At 39.3% G+C, this 22,236-nt stretch overlaps 4 protein-coding genes across 6 annotated transcripts; 1 reads left to right on the forward strand and 3 right to left on the reverse strand.

Annotated features, from left to right (window-relative positions):
• The first annotated feature begins 134 nt into the window (after nt 1–134).
• LOC125221627 (transcription factor GTE7-like) lies at nt 135–2,768 on the forward strand. 2 transcript variants are annotated; one of them, XR_007176391.1, is made up of 4 exons: nt 135–1,876; nt 1,985–2,231; nt 2,319–2,455; nt 2,554–2,768. XR_007176391.1 is itself a non-coding variant. In XM_048123799.1 (3 exons), the coding sequence occupies exons 1-3, from the start codon at nt 377–379 to the stop codon at nt 2,375–2,377; spliced, it is 1,806 nt and encodes a 601-aa protein (XP_047979756.1). In that variant the 5' UTR covers nt 135–376; the 3' UTR covers nt 2,378–2,768. The 2 variants fall into 2 exon arrangements, 1 of the variants encoding a protein (XP_047979756.1); XM_048123799.1 differs by having other exon boundaries at nt 2,319–2,768.
• Nucleotides 2,769–3,227: 459 nt separating this feature from the next.
• On the reverse strand, nt 3,228–9,764 carry LOC125221626 (myb-binding protein 1A-like protein). Of its 2 annotated transcripts, none has more exons than XM_048123797.1 (9): nt 9,620–9,764; nt 8,779–9,438; nt 7,886–8,011; nt 7,610–7,807; nt 7,110–7,334; nt 5,894–7,018; nt 5,151–5,435; nt 4,382–4,823; nt 3,228–4,281 (listed from the first exon to the last, which is right to left on the reverse strand). In XM_048123797.1, exons 2-9 carry the CDS (start codon nt 9,409–9,411, stop codon nt 3,440–3,442), a joined length of 3,876 nt encoding a protein of 1,291 aa, XP_047979754.1. In that variant the 5' UTR covers nt 9,412–9,438; nt 9,620–9,764; the 3' UTR covers nt 3,228–3,439. The 2 variants fall into 2 exon arrangements, with proteins under 2 accessions (XP_047979754.1, XP_047979755.1); XM_048123798.1 differs by having other exon boundaries at nt 9,584–9,764.
• A 1,306-nt stretch (nt 9,765–11,070) lies between these two features.
• On the reverse strand, nt 11,071–14,390 carry LOC125222129 (heat shock 70 kDa protein, mitochondrial). The gene is made up of 6 exons (XM_048124595.1): nt 14,205–14,390; nt 13,523–13,590; nt 13,355–13,433; nt 12,708–13,274; nt 12,006–12,626; nt 11,071–11,913 (listed from the first exon to the last, which is right to left on the reverse strand). The coding sequence occupies exons 1-6, from the start codon at nt 14,277–14,279 to the stop codon at nt 11,284–11,286; spliced, it is 2,040 nt and encodes a 679-aa protein (XP_047980552.1). The 5' UTR covers nt 14,280–14,390; the 3' UTR covers nt 11,071–11,283.
• An 877-nt stretch (nt 14,391–15,267) lies between these two features.
• LOC125218580 (zinc transport protein ZntB-like) lies at nt 15,268–20,233 on the reverse strand. The gene is made up of 5 exons (XM_048120269.1): nt 20,030–20,233; nt 18,987–19,895; nt 16,266–16,345; nt 15,907–16,171; nt 15,268–15,832 (listed from the first exon to the last, which is right to left on the reverse strand). The coding sequence occupies exons 2-5, from the start codon at nt 19,735–19,737 to the stop codon at nt 15,564–15,566; spliced, it is 1,365 nt and encodes a 454-aa protein (XP_047976226.1). The 5' UTR covers nt 19,738–19,895; nt 20,030–20,233; the 3' UTR covers nt 15,268–15,563.
• Between the last annotated feature and the right edge of the window lie 2,003 nt (nt 20,234–22,236).

Below are 22,236 nucleotides of genomic sequence, written 5' to 3' on the forward strand. Positions count from 1 at the left end.
TCCCCGGTCAACTGCCCGCCAGCAAACAAAGTCACTTTTTGCCGTGGGATTGGCCGATCGACGGCTGCGATGCTGCCCGTGATATCAGCGGGCAGATCTCGTCGCCTTTAAGAGCACGCCCTCTCCTTCTGATTTCTTCGCTCAAACCCTAATGTCTACACATCGTTGTGAAATTGGTGTTTAGAATCATTTCCTTTTTTCGTTTTCCCCCAAATTCTAGCTGATTTTTTTTTATTTAATTTAATCTAGCTCTGAGCTGCCGCAGATCGTTTGGCGAGAGGAGGGAAGGTCCGATTCCGGCTGTTCGATACATGATTTTTGGGGGAAATTGCTGCCGGAGGCTCGACGGAGCTGAGCGTTGCCGTCGGTGTGATTCATGGCGTCCGCCGTTCTAGCGAGCCAGAATGAAACGAGCTGGAGCCACATGGGAAAGACGCAGTTCGTGAATCCTCACGTCAATTCAAACCCTCACCCTAATTTTAAGAAGAAGCAGAAGCAATTCCACCACCCGTCTGCAACGAACGCCGCCGCCCCTCGTTATCGTAGCAACGTCGATTTGCCGGCCGCGACGCAGACGGCGTCCGATGATGCGTATTCCTTCAACCAGGCCCCCACACCTCGTGAAGCGGGGAATTACGGCGGCTATTTGACCTTCAATGTCTCGACGTACACGAAGTCGAAGCTGCTGGAGCTCCGGAAACGCCTCTCGGCCGAGCTCGATCAGATCCGTGATTTGCGAGATCGGATTGAGTTTGGTCGGTTCAACAATGTTGAAACCCCTAGATCTCAACCGAAATCGAAGAAATTTAGCGGCAGCAAGCGTCCTGGCCCTGCGATTGGATCCGCCCCCAAGAATTTTGTCAATGAATTTGACAATGGCTCTTTCGAGGCGGTCAATTTTGGGGATTTGTTGAAGGAATGCGAGAAGATCGTCAATAAATTGATCAAATGCAAACACGGGTATGTTTTCAAAGTTCCGGTGGATGCAAAAGCTTTCCAGCTTCACGATTACCACGATATTGTGAAGCATCCCATGGATCTCGGCACCGTGAAAGCGAATCTGGCAAAAAATTTATACCGTACGCCTGCAGAATTCGCCGCTGACGTTAGGCTGACTTTTAACAATGCGTTGCTCTACAACCCTAAGTCGGATCCTGTTAACGCGATGGCCGAGGAAATGCTGATGCGGTTCGAGGAGCTGTTCAAGCCGGTGCAGGAGAAGCTCGACAAGCGGCTTGAGAAGGAGCCCCGCGAGTTCAACATCAACAATGATTTCCCTTTCCGTGAGGTTGAGGAATTGCAGGGGAGCTCTTGGAACAACAATGGTTCTCAGATTCTATCCGCGAAGAAGAAGCCGAAAGCTAGCCATGTTCCGGTTTCCCACATTATGAAGAAGTCTGAAGGAATGCATTCGTCCATGCAAGCCCATTCTAGTGCCTCAACGCCTTCTAATCCGCCTCCACCGCCGATGAATCCACCGGAGCCGATGCCCCCTTCGCCGGTGAGAGCTCCTCCTCTGCCCGTAGCAAAGGAGCAAAGAAGAGTAGTGGCGCCCAAGCTGCCGAAGCCGAGAGCTAAGGATGTGAATAAGAGAGATATGAGTATGGACGAGAAGCAGAAGCTGGGACTTGGGTTGCAGAGTATGCCCCAGGAGAAAATGCCTCAGTTGGTGCAGATAATCAGGAAGAGGAATGAGCATTTGGCTCAGGATGGCGATGAAATTGAGCTTGATATTGAGGCTCTTGACACGGAGACGCTGTGGGAACTTGACCGCTTTGTGACGAATTGGAAGAAGTTGGTGAGCAAGACAAAGCGGCAAGCGTTGATGATGAACAACAATCCAGCTCCCACCAGTCCTGTTACCGATGCTGATATGGTAAGAGTTGTATTTGCAATCAAGAATTGTTTTATTTTGGTATTTTTACTAGTTTTGACAATGTTGGTTTTGTTGGTGTTTACTTATGTTGATGCTAATGTTGTGTAGGGTGCAATGAGTGACAAGAATGATGACCTGGGTAAGAAGATGAAAGACGAGGAAGAAGATGTGGATATTGATGATGATATGCCGGCAGCGAGCTTCCCTCCCGTGGAGATCGATAAAGATGAAGGGCTAGGTGGCGGTGGCGGTGATGCTGATGAAGGGCTTGGTGGAGGCGGTGGTGGTGGTGGCAATGCCAGCAGTAGCTCGAGCAGTTCTGGCAGCTCGAGTAGCGATTCATCATCCTCGAGTGGTATTGATACTGATTCTTCTTGCGTTTCTACCTTGTGTTGAGAGAAAACAAAAAAAATGCTCATTTGTTTGAGCTTGCTTTGTACAGATTCAGATTCAGGGAGTTCCTCTGGTAGTGAATCAGACGCAAATGATGCACAGTCTTGACAACTGTTTGATCAAATCTGAATGAATTCAATGATCGGCATTTGGTTGCTGTAATGAATGAGCATATTTGTTCATGAGGTATAATGGTGTTAAGTAGTGTGGCTTGTAGTAGCTTTCTTGCCATTTTAGTAATGTACATGAGCATGAGCTGAATATATTTGAAATTGGCTTTGCAGAATGGCAAATGAGGCTGTTGTTGTAGTTGCTGGATGAAGAAAGAAAAGACTAAATGTTGGGTTTTTTTTCTCCAAAGAAAGTGGTAGCTTAAGCTTAGGTGATGATGAACAGATATTATTGTTAAAATCGTGTAGATAGTTTGGTTAGGTTAACTTGTACAGTTTTTATCTCCCCCAAAAAATGGAAGAAAGCTATTTACTGCTATTGTTATTCAGCTTGTGCCTTCTGAATTACTCCAGTTTCATGTCTCTATCTATTAACACAAGAAAACTCACAATTTGTGTGTATACCATTTCAAAAGTAGTCTTATCTTTATAGAAGAGAGTATTAAACACAAGTAATGAAAAATGCTAGCAGAAGTTGTCAATATAATCCTATAAAAACAGAAGTCTCCATAATGGTATGTTTGGTAGGGGTGATAACTCACTCGTTATTCCTTCAATCGATAAATTGGCAAGTCTGGAAGACCGGGTTCAATAGCAACCCCTAGATGTGTTATTTTACTTTTTTTTCTCTTTACTAATTTTGCATTAAAAACTACTCCTAGTATATATGATTGTAAAAGTAGTCAATTTTTATATATCGATGAGAGTATTAAACATGAGCACTTATGGCAGAAGTTGTCAATATCTATGATTTCATATTACAAAACAGAATCAAGTAAACAGGCAAATTGAACTCAAAGCTGAATCTAGAAGAAAAATTAAGTAATTGTGTAACACAACAATAACAACTTGAGACACAACAGATTTGGTGAAGAAAAATGTCCTAAGGGCTAGATGAGAACAAACACAGTGCAAAATTGAGTCCTAAGACTTGACCAGATCAAAGTTCAACAATAGTGTATAGGAAATCAAACTTGCCTCTTTGCTGAAATACAACATCTCAAACTTGTTTCTTCAGAGCAAGAAATGTATCACCAAGTTGGGATCGACAGGCAGCACAACCATCTTCTTCCAAAGCATCAACAAAGCTAGAACTGAGCTTAAAAGTTGCAAGCATCTGGAACACCTTGCTGCAAAATTTCCGCACGCCAGCTCTCCTCGCCTGCTTTTCGGGCATATTCGTCACCAGGTGCTTGATCAAATTGCTTAGCTTTGGAACATGGCTTTTCAAAAACTGTTCTGATGTCTTTTCAGTAGCACTACTGTGAGACTTTAGCACCTCTGTAACCAAATCCAGGGCTTCAACTTGGCGAAACTGCGATTTTGCGCAGCTGCATTTCTCCAATAGGAAACTGAATAGCTGTTTCCCAATCCACGGTCGCCTTCTGAATATTTCTTTCAGGAACTCGCATTTCATTTGTGATTTCTTGCTATCAAAGTAGTCCACTAAAATATTCTGCAGTATATCACAGACCTTCTGTAGCTCAGACTCTGAGAAGTTGCTAGCGTCGATAATTTTCAGAATCCAAAATGTTGAGCTTCGGGCGAGGGAATTGATCAGGCGGTGACGACTCCAGGAGGCGGATTGTTTCTTCTTGGATGGATTAGAGGCAGATTTTTTTCTTTTGAAAGGCTTTGCTGCCAGCTTCAGATACTTTTCTAGGAGAGGCTCGAGTATTGCAACCGACACTGTTTCTCCTTTTGGATACTCTTTAGCTTTTAGTATTTTCTTTTGTATAATCCCCCATATACGCTGACCAAGCTGCTCGCTTCCTTCAGTTGTTTGTGGGTTAATAAATGCTTGAGCAAGGTTTGAGAATATTTTGATCACCTGCGGTTTACCTGCATCAACAATATCCAAAGACGATTAGATCGTATGTTTTAACTAAGGAATGGATCAGAGCTTAAAACAAGATGTGCCCCTACGATCATTTTAACTTGCCTGGATTTTCGTGCAGGTACAACTCTAGCAATGAGAGGACGCGGAGCTTAAAGAGCACAAGCTGCGAATGTGCAGTTTCTCCTCCGGCTTGGTTCTTCTTTTCCCTGAATATCCGTGCAAGATAAGTATCCATTCGGAACATTGCATCATCATCCATTCCCTCATCAGATTCATCATCAGACGCATCAGGGAGTTCAGCAGTGACTGCATCAACCCCAACCACTGCCTCGGACTCATCTGTCTGTTGATCACTGTCTGCAGTTTCACCTGTCTCGGCCTCATCAGACTCTTCAGCTTCTTCAAGACCAAGCAGATCATCTTCGCCATCATCATCATCACTATCTGAATTGTGGTGGCGAGCAGGTTTCAAATCCTTTTTGACAACCCTCAACATACGATGTAAACCATCATCTGTTATATCTTTACAGAAGCATTTGAAAACCTGTACGATATCACGAAAAAATTTAGCATAGAGAAGGGTAATCGAAAGCAACAGGGGGACGCAACAATGTCTTTTATAGCTATAGGTGAATCATCAAGTAATGCAGGCCTGAAGTTGGATAGCTAAAGGAATCATTCTTTAAGATATACTCCCTCCGTCCCCCAAAGTTTATTCCACTACACACCTTCATTTAATACAAAGTCAAATAATTTCTTAAAACCCGCGCCAGGTCAAATTGGGACAAACTTTGGGGGACGGAGGGAGTAGTATAAGGTAAAGATGCATATAATTAACTATGGGGAAGTGACATGAATATTTAGTTGGTACCTGCTCAATGGCAGATCGCAAAGGAGCAGATGACTGCGGCAACAGAGAGAGCATTGTGTCCACAAGTACATCCATCAGTTCAGGCGCACCATCCTCCTCAGGTTCATCTTCTCCAGAGGATTCGAGATCAGAAGAGGCAAAAGCTTTTTTACAACACATGACAACTTCGCTGGCAGCTTCGAAGAATTCTCCAGGACGAAGTATGATTTGAAGCAGTAGTTGTATAAGCAAATATCTCAGAGCATGTATCTTAATTGCATCTGTGGTGGTAGCACACTTACGTTCCTATAACAACCAAAATAGTAATGAGAAGTTCTCCTAAGCACCACCAGCATAATCTTTGCAGCAAAGCCAAGATTTAAGTCATTAAAACTAATTTAGAGGTCTGAGTAAGACCCCAAATTTCAAGTCATGGGTCAAAAAGCGCAATTTGCAAATAGATTTTATCACAAATATAAGAAATCTAACATCTAATACGATTGGTCAAATTAAAAACATCCTATAAACATATAAATACGTTAGTTTCAAATACTCCAAAAATCTCTTTCCCGTCTTCACACGTGAAAATATAATTGGAATCTGATAGTTTATGCGCTGGGAATAGCTAAATTACATTAAAAAAATTCCTACCAGACCTATATACTCATCAGATAAAAAAAACAGAGATTATTAAAACACATTTAAGAAGTAAAGTGATGAAAGGGAGTATTATCATGAGATGCAGGGGCTAACATAGACTGTACCTCATTTGACAGTTGACTTTCCATGGCCTGCAGTTTCTTGAATGCTTTTTCATCATCACTATTCAAAGCCCTTGACAGAGAAACTGAAGGAATGTTGTATAATATACCCAGAAACCGCATAAAGTAAGACCCGAGATCCTTTGCCTCAACACCACTTGCCACAGCATGAGGCCCCTCTCCTTTCTGTGCATTTGAAAGCAACAACTGAAGCTGCTCAATACACATATGGGATAAAGCACTAGGAATTACTGATTTAGGCCATCGGAACGTTTCTTGTAGTTCAAAAGATGTTACTTCGGTTCCCAGTGATGATGAGAATAGACCTTGAACTGCCAGAAACTTCAGAACTTCTTTCTCCACACGGAATTTTGCAGCATCCTGTTCAAGCTTCAAATGCTTTTGAACAGCAGGAAGGGATTCCACAACCCAACTTTTAAGAAATTCAGCAGTTCCAACTGTCCCAGCAGCATCTTTATCTTCAATAGATCCGATCTCAGAATTGTCATCAGTAGTTTGACTTTGATCTGAAGGTTCTTCTGAAGATTGATCTTCGTCAAGAAACATGGTCACCAAACTTTCAATAAACAGAATACAGCCAGGCTCAGTTTTGAAATCTGACATCAAACCTTTGACTGTTTTTGATCTGGTGATACAATCAAATTTTCCATTGCTGTGTTTCTGCAGAGCCATAATAACCTCAACCCTCCTGGTGTCATCATTCACTACCCACTCAGATAGTTCTTTAAGAAAATGTTGAGCAACTTTATAAAGCCAAGAATCTTTTGTGGATAGTACGTCCATAAGACCTTGGACAACCTTGTATGACAATATAACATGCACATAAGAAGCAGGAAGCTTTGGAAGCAGAAGCAACAGTACATCCAATGCTAACTTTTTGCGATCGTGAGATGAGGTTAGAAGCGACCCTTGAATTATTATTTCACAGAAGCTGACCAGATTTTTTTCCATATCTTCGTCAGCAGAGCTACTCTTACGACTTTTTTTGTGCTTCTTGCTCGAAATTGGACCTGATGCTGAATCAGCATCTTGTATAACATCAGGTAACAGATAACTAATAAGGACAGGCCATACACTATGCACTCGTGGCTGACAGAAGGTAGACTCCTGCATTACACCAGACATATAGATCAGCAATGACTTGAAATATCACTTAATCAGTAATAAAAATCTGTAAGAAAATAAATATGAGTAGTACCTTCAGGCAACTGGAAACAGTGGATAGGTAATCAGTAGCAAAAATGGCACTTTTGCTAAAGGGGGAAGGCAGTAGTTTATTAAATTTATGGTCGATAGAAACTTTTTCTTGTATTTTAAGAGCTAAAAGTAATGCGTCCGGATTTCCAGCTTCAGTTGCTCCTTCTAACCACTCCTGTAGCCCCGGTGCCTCAAGAATATGCTCCAGCAGTGCTTCCTCAGGCAACTAAACCATTACACAGATACAGGGAAACATTTAGTCATGGGTAGGAAAACTATAATTAAACAATCCTGAGAAGATATGGCACTGAGGAAGTGTTATAGCTAATACATAAAGTGGTTCCAAGTAAATTTTATGTGCAGATGTCCCAACACAATCTAATAGAGTAATTACAGAAGAACAAGTCTTAAGGATTATTACTACTGTGAGCGAAATCTTGTTCCACTCATCAGCATGATGGAAAAAATAATATATGCTGTAGGCAATATATGATGGATTACCTTTCCAACTATCTCCAGTAAAATAGTAACAGCAGGCTCTTGTAAGTACCGTTTCTTAGCTGCAAGATCAATAAGACATTTGGTAAATTCTTTGATGAGTACACTGTTATTATTCGACTTCCATTCTTCAGTAAGCTTTCCCGATCTTGCAAGAGCCCCGTATGCAAATAAACGGCCTAGTAGGCAGTCTTTAACCTCCTATAGACAAAAGGTGCCACATAAATTAAAAAACAAATCTCAATAATTGACTTCATTTGAGGAGGGATCATTATTCACCTGACCCTTCATCGAAGATGAGACCTCCAGCAAACTTGTAATTAGCTTTAGCAATGACTCTAATTTAATGCTACGAACCGTGGCAACTAGCATTGTGAGACCTAATGCAAACCCTTGTCTTGCACACTGCAACAGAAGAGTAGAAAAAATTAAGAAGAAAAATAAGCAGTGTATTCAATAAAATCTTCACTGGGACATATTACATGCATAACTCAGTTAAAAATCGCAATAAAATAACTCTCAGAGAACTTTCTTGGCAACATTCCTATTAAGTGTACCACAACTTTCTCTGCATATTCAGATATAGTGGAAGGGTTTCTATTGCTAGTAAACATGAAACATTAATCCGCAAAAACATATTAAAAATTTTAAATCTTGAAATCTCAAATCTAATATCAATAATTATTTTCAAGTCTGCACCAAAATCAAAAGGATTAGAGTCTTAGACAATCCATATAAGACCTTTACTGCCCACTTAGAACCAAAGAACAAATGATGCCTTATCTGACTTATGCATGTCAAATATAATGCTCTTACTTACCAGGTAATCTTAACCCATCATTGCTCATATTTTCAATATTTACAATTGCGCAAATGAGTATGTGGTAAACTACACACCCAAGTCTTTGATAAGTTGTTAAATGTGAGAAAATTAACTAAGGAGAAAATGGAAAAACAATATATTGGAGGTAAAAAGGATTCAATTTAACATGAAAAAACCCATCCTGTTGCAGCTCTGTGCAGTTTGATATGCCAGAAACAATAAATATCGCAAAAGCATGAAACTACATGAAATTCATCCAAATTCAACCATCCATAAAATTCTTGGCCAATAACAGCAAAAAAATAAAATAAAAATAAAGATCATCTGCAATAGAAATTAGAAACCGCACCTCTCTAGATGAGGAAACACCACGAATAAGCCTCCGCACAGCATACCTCACAGAGGGAGCACAGTTATTCAACCCATCATCCTTCTCCGCTTCTAGTTTCGACTTATCCTCTACCTCATCCTTATTCTCCAACTTATCATACGCATTCTGAACTTGCCTCAACTCCACAGCCAACGTCTTAGCTGCCGCTTCCCTCACACTCGCATCTGCAGCTGCTAGCTCCTTAAACACCCCGATGTGGAACTTAGGCAACAATCCCCCACCACCACTACTTGTTCCACCACTCTCATTACCATCATTTTTCGAATCCACCTCCATCTTTTCAGCCCCCGAATCGATTTTCTTCCCCTCCCCGCTGTGCCTCACCTTATCCTTCAACTTCCTATGTTTTTTCCTCTCCATCGAATTCAACGGAGCCCTGTGAGCATTCGAAGATGCCGGTGTGGCATCAGCATCATTCACATTCTCAGCCTCTGGTAGCTCAATATCCTTCTTCTTTTTCTCCTTTTTCATCCTCTTTTTTGAGGGCTCCACATCCGAATTCTCGGAGCTCACATTCAATTTCTGCCTATCCTCACCATTTTCCAACGCGGATTCCTTCTTCGAACTCGATTCTCTCTTCTTGCTACCCATTTAACTCAGCTTGAAATTTGAATTTCTCTGCACACGCATAAAAACACACATCATATCTATATCTATACTAACAAAAGTTATAAATCTCTACAAATACATGTAAAAATGAGAAGGAACTCAATCTAGAATAGAAACAAAATCAATTCAAACAGAAGCAATAAAATCAGAATACTTGAATTGAAGATAATCAATAGCTGCTACAACACACCACGGCGAGGCAAGAGAGCGGCAATGCGACGAGGTATGGCGGTGGAGTAGCGAGGCAGGCGGCGCGGCGAGTGAGTCAGGCGGTGCGGGTTTCGCCGGTAAAGGGGAGAGAAGGGTATAGTGGCGCCACTTTTATTAGGGTTTGAGGTAATATGTGTATACAGTTGCGACTTAATTAGTATGGGCCTTTATATGCTAGTGTTATCGAAGCTAAGTTCTATTGTTATTCAAACGAAATTATTATTGATTTAAGTAAATTAATTTAAGTATATACTCCTACTAATTAATTTATTCTAACCTTTTTATTATTCTTTAATATTCCATCTATCAAAATTATTAAAGCTTTTATAATGATAAATGAATTTAATTATTTATATTTGATACTATATAAATTGTAGTAGTATAATTTATAAGGTTTGTATTAAAATAAAATGACAACACTTCTTAAATTAACACCATACCACCATTCATAGCCAATCATTTGTACATGTGGACGAATAATAAGCTGTCATATGGCAATTATAAAAATTGTTCAAGGGTAAATTTTCACGGACTGCAATATCCAATACGCTAGACTGCAATTTTTTCCTTCTGCAATATCCAATACGCTAGAATGCAATCTAGCGTTTATACTATTGCAGTCTAACGTTTATAATATTGCAGTCTAGCGTGGTGTCACAGTGTCACTTTAAAAGGTGTTGTCATTTTAACGCATCTATTTATATTTAAATTAGTTAACGTTGCATATATAGTTTAGTTAATTTTGATTTATTCTTCGACGTAATATATGTTGTGTCTATATATTGTTATTTATTGAATTTAAATTTGGCCAAAGCTAATATATTGATTGTGAAAACTTATATTATTATAGTAGCTTGATTATCTTAAATTATTGTGGAAAAATCACGACTATTGTGTATCGCGCACGGGGTTAATAACTAGTGCTCCGTAATACAAAATGTAAAGACCTCGATGGCATATAATCAAAAGGAAGAAACGGTTAGAAGCGAAAACAAACTAAAAGTATTATCATATTTGATAAATAAGAGTCAACAGAGATAGTTTTAGCATAAGCATACATTCAAGCACTTATGACACAAATATTTTCCTCCCATCATAAACTAGTCACGATCCTTTCCGGGACGTCCGTCATTTCTCTTTTTAGCAAAAAAATAACACTTTTCCTTTCTTTTATACTTTTTAATACTAGTATTTGAATATAATAAAAAGATTATACAAGCAATGACACAGTAGAGTGATTAATACTCGAACCAAAAGCCATGAGTTTGAATCCATTTTGGCGTGGCCTTAAAAAAAAGTGTTCAAAAGTGATGAACACTTATACAATGGACTCGTCTAATCAAATGGAAGCAACTCAAGAGAACCAAAAGAAGCAAAAGATCATTGCTGATAGCATATATCTCATCAAAAGACAAAAAATGCACAACACAATTCCAAAAACGAAATCTCATACCCCAGACGGCATAGGATTTATTATACGATATTTCAGCATATATCATTCTTCACCAAATTTATGTAAAAAAAAAAAGAAGAAATCCGATGCTCAATTCTGCCCGAGGAATTTCTAATCAAACTCCTAACACCACCTAACTAAAAGTTATGTAAATACAAAAATGAACTCAGCTGAATCAACTCTCAGCCATCCTACTTCTTCACTTCCTCATATTCTGCCTCGGGTGGCTGCTGCTCACCTCCCTCGGAGCCTCCAGTGGGCCCGCCACTCGAGCCGCCACCGCCAGACATGTGCTGCCCGATCTTCGACACGGCCTTGTTCGCCAAATCAAGCTTCGCCTTTATGTCGTCGATGTTCTCTGTGGCCATCGCGCTCCTCAGATCTGCGACGGCAGTCTCGATCTCGGTTGCCACTTCGCTTGGAATCTTCTCCCTGTACTCGTTCAAGGACTTCTCGATGCTGTAGATGGTGGTGTCGGCGTTGTTTCTGACATCGATCAACGCCTTCCTCTCTTGATCCTTCTGGGCGTGCGCCTCGGCCTCCTTGACCATCTTCTCGATCTCATCCTCCGATAGACCACCTGATGACCGGATTGTGATCTGCTGCTCTTTGCCGGTGGTTTTGTCCTTCGCGGAAACAGTCACGATACCGTTGGCGTCAATGTCGAAAGTTACTTCGATCTGAGGCAAGCCCCTAGGAGCTGGAGGAATACCCACGAGGTCGAATTCACCGAGGATTTTGTTGTCTGTGGCCATTTCACGCTCTCCTTGAAGGACTTTGATGCCGACCTGGGTCTGATTGTCAGCAGCGGTCGAGAATGTCTGCAATAATATTAAGACTTGCATCAGTGAACCAGAAATCAATAGTGTAATAACTTCAACAGAAGATTAAACCTTCACAAAATGCTACTGACCTGGCTTTTCTTTGTTGGAATTGTGGTATTTCTGTTGATCAATCTGGTAAAGATTCCACCAAGTGTCTCAATACCTAGAGACAACGGTGTAACATCAAGGAGAAGCAACTCTTTGACATCACCTCGGAGAATGCCACCCTGAATAGCAGCCCCCATGGCAACAGCTTCATCAGGATTCACACCTTTGCTAGGGGACTTTCCAAAGATTTCAGTAACTACTTCCTGAACCTTTGGAACACGGGTCATTCCTCCAACGAGGAGAACTTCGTCCACCTCCTTGATGGAGATGCCAGCATCCTTCAAGCAACTCCTGCAAGGATTCTTAGTCCTCTCGATCAAACTGTTAACCAGAGCCTCAAACTTAGACCTTGTCAATGAGATATTCAGATGCCTTGGCCCGGTTGAATCAGCAGTGATGAAGGGCAAGCTGATCTCAGTCTGAGCAGTTGATGAGAGCTCTATCTTTGCCTTCTCAGCTGCCTCCCGTAGTCTCTGAAGAGCAAGACGATCCTTGGACAGATCAATACTGTCTGTTCTCTTAAATTCACTCACCAAAAACTCCAACAAAGTATTATCGAAGTCCTCCCCTCCCAAAAATGTGTCACCGTTTGTGGCTTTCACCTACAAGCAAACATGTATCAGTATAAAGACATAAACAATGACAGGATCAGTTAAAAATGCACTTAAACAAGTATGTCACACCTCAAAGACACCATTGGAAATCTCCAAAATGGATATATCAAATGTTCCACCTCCAAGGTCAAAAACTGCAACCAGGCCTTCTTTGTTGTTCATACCATATGAGAGTGCAGCTGCAGTAGGCTCATTAATAATCCTTTGCACATCAAGCCCTGCAATTCTCCCAGCATCCTTTGTGGCTTGTCGCTGAGCATCATTGAAATACGCAGGGACAGTCACAACAGCCTTTGTGACAGTCTTCCCGAGGTAGTCTTCAGCAGTTTCCTTCATCTTGGTCAGGACAAAAGCACCAATCTGACTTGGGGAGTACTGCTGCCCATTGGCCTCAACCCATGCATCACCATTAGGAGCTCTGACAATTTTGTAAGGAACCATCTTCATTTCTTTCTGTGTCTGAGCATCATCAAAACGTCTACCAATTAGACGCTTGGTGCCAAAGACTGTGTTTGTCGGATTAGTGACAGCTTGTCTCTTTGCTGGTATTCCAACCAACAGTTCTCCTTTCGGGCTAAAAGCAACTACTGATGGAGTTGTCCGAGCACCCTCAGCATTCTCAATAACTTTTGGAGTCTGTAAGCATCTCACATGTAAGTAAATCATTTGATAACAAATAGTAAGATGCAGATTCAATTGAGAGAAAATTCTGGCACCTTTCCCTCCATAACAGACACACAAGAATTCGTTGTACCCAAGTCAATACCAATCACATCATTTCCAGCCGGTTTGGTGCTGTTCAGGAAGAAAATACAATTGAATCAATAAAGAAATAAAGCAATTACTCAATGCTTGATATACAAAATGATGAGCACGGAACATACCTGAATGGCCTCACAAGACCTGCCCACTTGTTGCTTACTGCCCATGATGGTTTGGTGTTTCCAGTTAACTGAAACACACAATATATAGGTGGGTGATTAAATTCTCTAGGTGCTTAACGCTAATAGTATAGTCTTCAGAAAGAACACTCAATTATAAAGGTGCTGCATATATAGAATTATCTTAACCGAAGCATTAAATAGTTTGACTCATAAAATTCACTAATCATATAGCATCATCATAAACAAGAAACTGCTCAATGGCAAGATACATGAAGTACTGCCACTAATATCATCATTAATCATGGGAATATTCACATCCAAAATTCGATCAATCCTTAATTCTACCGATATATTAATATCACAGTGATTGTGAGATGGTTTGCATCCAAAATCAGTTGACAATAGACCACGATGTTCAAAATATTTCCTCGCAAATTCAAATCACCAGAAATCATAGCAGCCGTATATACGTGACACATAAAACAAAGGACAAATTCATAGATTCATCACGAGAGAAATCCTGCAAAAACATATTCTAATACACAGTCACCTCCTGAAATAAAATACGCAGTTCAAACCAGATCTAAGAGAGTAAATAAAACCGCACACCATATCACATAGAAAGAATCAAACGTGAGAGAAAATAAAAAAGAAAACAATCAGAGAAATTGGCGAGACGTACTGTTCTGAAAGCAGAGATAGGGGCGGAGGAAATATCGCGGCGGCGAAGAGATCTGAGGAGGACGGCGGTGGCCATTGAAACGGAGCGATCTGAGGGCACCTTGGTTGCTAGGGTTTAGGGTTTATGAAGATGAGCTTTGAAAGAGGAGAGTGAAACGGCCCCAAATAGCTGAGGTTTAGAAAAAGAAATTGATAAAATGTGAATAAATAAATAGCTGAGAAATATATTGTCGGAAGATGAACGTGGTTGCAATGCTAGGTGGATTGTTCCCCAAGATATGCAAGGGCCAAATAAAAAAAAAATTGCAAGGGCCAATAATTTTTTATTTATTTTTATCTTACCAAATGTTTTATAATATTTTAAACAACTTTTTAAGTTCATAACATATAGGATAAAAAGTCACGTTGAAAACCATGTAAATTTAATTGTGTCAAGTATGATTAAAAAGCCTCGTAAGTTAGTCAAATATAGTAATAAACATGCCGTGGGAAATACCAAACAAAATGCAAAGTTCATGATATTATATACCAATTTCAAAGTTCATGGGAAATACCAAATTTTTGGCAAAGTTCATGATTTTAGAGACCAATTTCCCTTTATTTAATTACATTACATTTCACACTATTTTCTTAAATCTCTGTGCCGAAAAGAAGAATCTCCACTACCATGAAATGGAATAAGTAGTGAAGAACATAGTCTCTAATCTATCCCATAGTCATAGTAATTCGAATCCTATTTACTGGTTAGATGTGAAATATCTACTTTGAGTTTTATGAGTTAAGGTACAAGAAAGACCACAAGAGCTAGAATAATGACAATTGGATACAATCCGATTTACTGTCTCATTAATATCGAGGCGTTTCTTTTTAACACAAGGATTAGTAAATAACTATGGATGATTTTAAGAGAAGATTGAGAATAAAAGTAGAGAAAAATTAGATTAACAGGGCTACTAATGTAACTCAAGTAGTAGTAGTATCACAAATTTAACTATATACGTGTACACAAAAAATATTATCAGAGCATAAAATATAAATCCATATAGGAATGAGTAGTTCGAAAATACAATAAATCTGCTAAATTTCATAACTGCCTGAGTTGAATGTTTCAATTAGTTGAAAAGTAATAGTCTTGTCACCTGTACAAGAAAATCAATATCCACAAGGAGAAAAGAAATGCAAGAATCGCCTACATCTAGCAAACCAAGAATTAGTGTGTGTGTGTGTGTGTGTGTAAAAGTTAGCAGATGATCAACGATTGTAGGTACAACAACGATCCATCCCGGGAAAGACGATGCCGGATCAAAAGAGGGAGAAGATCGAACATGTCTAGCATGTACGATGATCATCGCGCTGCATCCTAAAGTCGAACATACCCCCCTCTGTCTGTTCTCCCTCCATCCATCCCGGCTCTCCTAATGAAGGACCTCCGGTTGAGGGACCAGCTTCGTTGCATAGTCGGCCTTCTCCACCAGGCCATTGCACGGCTGTACAATGCCGGGAAACCGAAGCACAAGAGAACGACTGCAAGCATCGCTGCACAGACCATCATCACGTTGCGAAACCCATCCTTTAGCGCGGGGTCTCTTTGTCCGGTCCAAGGAACTCCGCCCACATTCATCCCGAACACTGCCAGCAAGAAACAGCTGAGGTTTAAGCACATGATAGGAAAAATGTTTTCGCGTTTAATGTAAAAAACTAACCTCCGGTTATTATTGACAGAGGGAGAAATATAATGGAGAGGAAAGAGAGGTAGTATAGTTTTCGGTTTATTTGCTCGGACTGCCAGCTGTCGAGGCCAGCCTGAATTGCTGTGACGCGGTTGGCTATGAAGCCAACGTTCTCCTTTAATCTCCTTATACGACTGATCAACTCTTCTAACGCGTTGATGTTTTCACTGCTGAACCATTCTTTAGACGAACACTTCTCCTTGACTCGGGGAAATACTTGTTCACCGTGTGCGATCACCTGGAGTTTCTCCAAACAAGTCAGAACATTGGTTTAAATTAATACGTACGATACAGGCTTTCTCAGAGAGGGGCTATCGAAGCATGTGAAATACCTGCAATAGACGTTGCAAGTCGAGATTCATTTTTGGGAATCTTCGGCTGTCTAACATTTGCTTCTTCATAGCAAAACCACCTGCAACAAATCACTGAGTATCATATAGTGATGAAGTAAACACAAATGAGAGACCTAGCTATCTAATAAATCGGGAGTACTCTAAGATCCCTTTGATCGAGACTGTATGGATGTCTGCACCATCTAATTTTTCCTCCAAATAATGTAGCCTACTTCTTTTAAGAGCATCCATCGAGATGAATATAAGATGAACGTTTATATAGCTTCGATAAACTAGTCCATCTATGTCTCATCGACCCATACTATTCTCGATCATCCCAGAAATAAACACAAACTTATTTTTCACAATCCCTGATAAATTTTTCAGACATCTAACCAAGACTCGGATCTAAGAGCATCATATATTCGTTTCTCTGTCATCATATGCAGCGCGTGTGAGTAAATGCAACATAGACTATTATTTGGCAGGCCATGAAAATATTCGTTAAGGAAACTATATAGAACTAATACACTATGAAACGAAACTTTTTCACAATTCCTGATAATTTTTGTGCGGTCTGATAGAGAGAACGAACGAGACCGCTGCTCTTCTTTCACTGGCCATTTGTTTTTATGTAGTATTTCAAGCCACTTCAACTCAAGTTAATACAAGATGAACAAAAATATAGATATGGTCATTTAATAAATGGCACATCAATTGAAAAAATATACTTCGACCAAATTCTGATATTTACTGCTCTGGAATGGTTCTCGAAGAAGCTGAGGTATAAATTCCGAAATTCCTATCTTTCTACGACCCAAACAATACACTCTCTCTCTTAGCACTTAGTTCATATTCAATGTATATGTTACACGTAAAAGAAATAACAATCTGCCGAAACCTTTTTTCTCCAAGTACTGATGGAGTAACAGATACTAATAATATGTTTTTCCACGAAACCGCCAATTTACACAGTAAGAGAAGTACCATAAATTTTTTTTGATAGGATCACAATGCACATAAAATCATCAAGAAGATAATACTCTACATGCCAAGACTCCAAAAACGGCACTACAAGTAAGCAGTGTAAATCAAGAAAGTTGTCCGACCCCTCAAACATAGCACGAGAATAACAAAAAAGCATAAATAAGCCGAGTTTAAAGGATGTACTGATGTACCTCTGTGATTCACTTAAATTTTACATGGTTTTAGAGGGCAGTTTTACTTGGTTTTGATCATATATTGTGAACTTTGAGACATGGTTATAGCTAGTTCTCTATTATGTTGGTATTTTGACCATTTTGTGAAGAATGTGTAGAAAAATGTACAAAATATATGGATGTGCAGTTGCTCAATGTTCGAGACAGCTTTTCTGGAGATTTTGAAGTCCGATTCGCATGTAATGCATACCATTCTCTCCGTCTTCGAAAGAGCTTCGCGTGGATATCTTAAACGTCTCAATCGGAGTTCGGTAGAAGAAGTTATGGCCGTTTTACTAAGACTGCGCAGAGCAGTGACATAGCTGGCGACCCGCCAGGTTCGCATGCAAATGAACCTGGCGACCCACCAGCAAAACACGAAAAAAACGCCGTAAGCAGCTGGCGACTCGCCAGCTTCGACGCACACCCAACCCGGCGACCCGCCAGCTTCGTCGGACAGCTTATTTCGGGCCCAAAGTCAACCCTGGGTATATATATGCCTAGGAAACGCCTCCAAACACAACTTACACGCCTCCTACCCCAAAAATACTACTTTTTCACATAGGAAGAAGAGAAGAACGAGCAGAGGACGAGTATTCATCGCAAGATTGAAGACGAGGCCTCAAATCCACCCAATCCAATTCTAAGAGTTTCTACTTTTAGTTTTATTCTTGTTCAAACAATGTTTTTGAATATTTCTTTGAATATTTCTTTGACTTTTGTGATGAACATGAGTAGCTAAATCCTTCGTAGAGTTCTACGGGGAGATACAATGATTCTTATGTTTAATTGATTTCCTTTTTCTATGCCTTGGCTCATGTGGTTATTTTGATTTCTTCTGTGCTTATACATTTATTTGACTGATCACCTTATAAATGCATGTGGATTTTACTACAAGAACTGAGAAGTGAGTAGTTTAATTTGAAAGAGAAGAAATTGACGTCTTTGCCAATATAATCGAGAGATTTGAGCCTTTGAATGAAGCTAAGTATCTTAGGAGCTATTAGGAGTTGTTGCCTTAGTTCTAGGAAGGAGACTTCGGTTCTAGGTAGCAATCTACAAATTATATGCTTTGAGAAAAGATATAGTTTTACCTTAGTGATAGCTTAATAACCCTTGAGACCCTTTGTTGGCATAGTTTAGAAATTAGTTGAGCATAGGATAGTTGTTATCGATCCCGTAGGATTCTACCCTTCTCATCTTTGATCTACATCTGTTTTCTTATTTGCTTTTAGTTCTCTAGTTGTTTTTAATTGTTTTTACTTTGTTTTTAAGTAGATTTAGAAAACCCAAACTTTCCGATTCATCTAGATAGTAGTTGAGGTTGGTTCGTGGTAATTAGGTTGACACTGATTGTCTCTGTGGATACGATACTCTTCGCTTACTATTTGCTACATTAGACTCCAAAAACGGCACTACAAGTAAGCAGTGTAAATCAAGAAAGTTGTCCGACCCCTCAAACATAGCACGAGAATAACAAAAAAGCATAAATAAGCCGAGTTTAAAGGATGTACTGATGTACCTCTGTCCATCTCTAACTCGACCGCATCCAGCTCAATCTCAAGCTTGGTCACGACATCCTGAAGGTGATCCACGTGCGTATCAATGATGTGCACCACAAGATCCGCGACAGATTTAGGCACAGGATTATCAGCTTCCTCTGAATGATTCATAGTCAGCAGAAAATCCAACACATGCTCCCTTATCACAATCCCGCCTCTATCCCTACCTTCACTAGTCCTACTGTCATTACTCGAACTCTCCACAATTGGGATCTCCGACAGCAAAGACTCATTCACCGGGGAGAATCCCAGCCTAGGCACGCGCCCCAACGACACCGTGATGACTGAATTCTCGGTGACCCTAGCTGCAATCCTAAAGGTGAACTTGCTAGACGCAGGGCCGGGAGAGTTAACTCTGAACACAAGAGCACCATCAACGTGGCCACAAAACGGGCCGTTGCTGATGAGGGAGAGGATGTCCTGGAGCTTTAGGGGCGGGGACAGGGCGTCGATGAGATGCTGAGCCAACTGGGAGAGCTTATGGTTCCCTTTTGGAAGCTCAACATGATACCAACAAAACTCTTTGCCTGAGCCTTGCACAAGATCCCATTCCTTGTTGAAGTAATTCCCATCTCCATCAAAAATGTAGGCCTTTTTCCTCACAACACCAGAGTAATTTGATTGGTGGAATAGGTTTTGCCTAAAACTTATCCTTTCAGATCCCTCACTCTCTTCAATTTCTCCCTCACAATTTACATGAGTGAGCTCCATCAAATTCCTCAAAATCAATCTAATTTTAATATAGGTTTATTCTATCAACAAAAAAAAATGAATTTCTCAGCACCTATTATTCAACTTAAATCCCCAAATTCATGCTTCTAAACCTGATTTTTGCAAGAACTAAGTCAAGGATTTCATCATCGCCATTCCTGAAGAGAGGATCAAAGTTGAAATCACTACTAGCAGAAGACTTGCTATTTTTGGAACGACATCTACATCATTATCAAGCAGAAAAAAGGGGGAAAACTTCCCCAAAATTGAAAATCAAGCAAAAAAGAGTTACCTGAATTAACCCAGAAGCTCGGAACAACTGAAATGCCAGGTTTTTGTTTAGCCCAAATGAAATCAGGGAAAATCCAAATTGTGGATAAATTAAAGATTTAATCTTGAAAATTTGAATAAGACCAAACAAAATTAGCACATTATTTATGCAATTAACTATAAACAGTCAACACAAGTAGAAAGTAGATTAGTATTGAAGGTGGAGATTGTGGTTTCATCACAATAACCTGCCAAGATCTATAGAGAATAATCATTGATATTAAGAAATTCGATTAAATTTTAATTCTGATTTTACAAATTTCGAATTAAATTATGAAAATTTAATAGATTTTTATTGTTACATTGAAGAATATAAAAGATTACTTATTTTACTAAAAATTCGTTTATATGAGAAAAAAAAAAGAATTTAATATTCGCTCTAAAAGTATAAGTTGGCCTTATTTAAATGACTAAATTAAAAAAATTGTGATTAACTAATTGTAGTGTTATATGGTTGATTAACTAATTCATATATAATGGAAAATTATTTAGGTAATTATTTGGTAATTTTGAAATGAATGATTACTTCAAATGATGTATAGATGATTTGTATATGTATACAGTTGCTAATTGTTGGTAGAAACTTGCAAGACTCAAACACATAATTTATTCATATGTATTTGTAAGTAATTTTTAGGATATTTTTTGGACTTTGTTGAGACTCTTTTTCATGTGAGCAGAAATAATCTCTTTTGCCATCATTCGAGTGTGGAATATCTCATTAAGTATAATTAGTGATAAAATAAAAAAAATGTAGGATTTGGGTAATGTTTTGGATATAATCATTTTAACAACCTTTAAATGATACAATTATGACTTAAGTATATTTTTACGTTATGTTTACATGTTGAAATGTGTTAATAATCCGCAGCGGGGTGTCCCTCCGTCCATGCCAGCAGTAGGGATATCCGCCGTCCGCCGTCCGCCAATGCATGACGTCCGTCAGTGTCAGCGGCACGGCGCCGCTCTTAAATAAGAGCACGTCCGTGCTCAGTAGCGGCACTGCGCTGCTCTTAAATAAGAGCACGTCCGTGCCGCTGAGCACCCTTACGTGGCAGCTTCTGATTGGCAAATTCAATTTTTTTTTAAAATGCGAAATAAAATTTAAAAAATGGTTTTAAATAAAAAAAAATATTTTCCTACTTCCCAATAAATTATAACCATTTTATGCATATTTTTAATTTATTTTTCAATTTTTTTCCCCGAAAATTCACATTATAACCGTTGTTGGCCCTCTTGGGTCAACTCAATACGACCGACACGTCTAACATGACTCCCAAGCAACTTGCAACACATGTGGGAATGATTCGGGGTCTCAAGAGAACATTGGGGATAGATGACTAGTCTTCCACGGGGGTATTTTTTAGTCTTTAATTATGTAATTTTTAATTTGTAGGATTTTAATTATGTATTTTTTTATTTTCTAGGATTTTAATTATGTAATTTTTATTTTTAAGATTTAAATTATGTAATTTTTATTTTTTAATGTATTTTTATAATGTAGAAATATTTTTAGTAATTGAAGTATTTAAATTGAATAATAGAATGGTGAGACCCTTGAACTTGTCCTTAGCTAAGAGCATGGATGTTGGTGTTGTGCTCTTGCCTAAGGACAAAAAGTAAAAGTGGGTCCGGACCCACTTTCATGCTCTTAGCTAAAGCACAAATGTGGATGCTCTAAAGTTTGGTGAAGGAAACAAAGCACAATGTGCTAATTGGTAGGCCTTAAATACATACTTTCTTCCATCCCACAAAAGTTTACTTTTTCCAAATTTTGAAAGTCTTTTCAGTCAAATAAGGTGAGTTTATTCTCTACTAACAATATTTTAATTATCTTTTTCTTTATTTCTCTCTTACTTTCCATTTATACATCCAACCTCTCGTGTCCAACCAAAAGGAAATTTGCTTGTATGACGGAGGGAGTATATTTTTCAATTTGAAAGTTTCAAACTCTCAAGTGTCATCAAGAGGTGTTTAGCTAGTACTCCGTACTTTGGAGACTCTGAGTGCCCAATGATCCGATAGCATGTTTCTAGGTTTGGTTAGGTACCTCTTTTCGTAAATTTGACAAAGAGATTTTAGTTTCTATATCCTATATCATCTCGTGATCGATTAAGAGTAATATAAATAAAACAATTATTCAAGATCTAGAGTTTAAAAGAGAAATCA

The sequence above is a fragment of the Salvia hispanica genome, chromosome 4 (genome assembly GCF_023119035.1).
Source record: "Salvia hispanica cultivar TCC Black 2014 chromosome 4, UniMelb_Shisp_WGS_1.0, whole genome shotgun sequence".
NCBI classification, from domain to species: domain Eukaryota; kingdom Viridiplantae; phylum Streptophyta; class Magnoliopsida; order Lamiales; family Lamiaceae; genus Salvia; species Salvia hispanica.

What these genes read in the sequence shown, in the direction of transcription:
- LOC125218580 (XM_048120269.1), bottom strand. Translation starts at nt 19,737, where the DNA reads ATGGAGCTCACTCATGTAAATTGTGAGGGAGAAATTGAAGAGAGTGAG. An exon ending in ACTTGCAACGTCTATTGCAG is followed by an intron (nt 16,172 to 16,265) that starts GTATTTCACATG and finishes GAGAAACTCCAG; the next exon opens with GTGATCGCACACGGTGAACA. An exon ending in TCTGTCAATAATAACCGGAG is followed by an intron (nt 15,833 to 15,906) that starts GTTAGTTTTTTA and finishes TCTTGCTGGCAG; the next exon opens with TGTTCGGGATGAATGTGGGC.
- LOC125221626 (XM_048123797.1), bottom strand. Translation starts at nt 9,411, where the DNA reads ATGGGTAGCAAGAAGAGAGAATCGAGTTCGAAGAAGGAATCCGCGTTG. An exon ending in GTGTTTCCTCATCTAGAGAG is followed by an intron (nt 8,012 to 8,778) that starts GTGCGGTTTCTA and finishes CTTCTGTTGCAG; the next exon opens with TGTGCAAGACAAGGGTTTGC. An exon ending in CTGTTTCCAGTTGCCTGAAG is followed by an intron (nt 7,019 to 7,109) that starts GTACTACTCATA and finishes GGTGTAATGCAG; the next exon opens with GAGTCTACCTTCTGTCAGCC.
- LOC125222129 (XM_048124595.1), bottom strand. Translation starts at nt 14,279, where the DNA reads ATGGCCACCGCCGTCCTCCTCAGATCTCTTCGCCGCCGCGATATTTCC. An exon ending in TGTCTGTTATGGAGGGAAAG is followed by an intron (nt 13,275 to 13,354) that starts GTGCCAGAATTT and finishes AGATGCTTACAG; the next exon opens with ACTCCAAAAGTTATTGAGAA. An exon ending in TTCCAACAAAGAAAAGCCAG is followed by an intron (nt 11,914 to 12,005) that starts GTCAGTAGCATT and finishes ATATTATTGCAG; the next exon opens with ACATTCTCGACCGCTGCTGA.
- LOC125221627 (XM_048123799.1), top strand. Translation starts at nt 377, where the DNA reads ATGGCGTCCGCCGTTCTAGCGAGCCAGAATGAAACGAGCTGGAGCCAC. An exon ending in CTGTTACCGATGCTGATATG is followed by an intron (nt 1,877 to 1,984) that starts GTAAGAGTTGTA and finishes AATGTTGTGTAG; the next exon opens with GGTGCAATGAGTGACAAGAA. An exon ending in CGATTCATCATCCTCGAGTG is followed by an intron (nt 2,232 to 2,318) that starts GTATTGATACTG and finishes TGCTTTGTACAG; the next exon opens with ATTCAGATTCAGGGAGTTCC.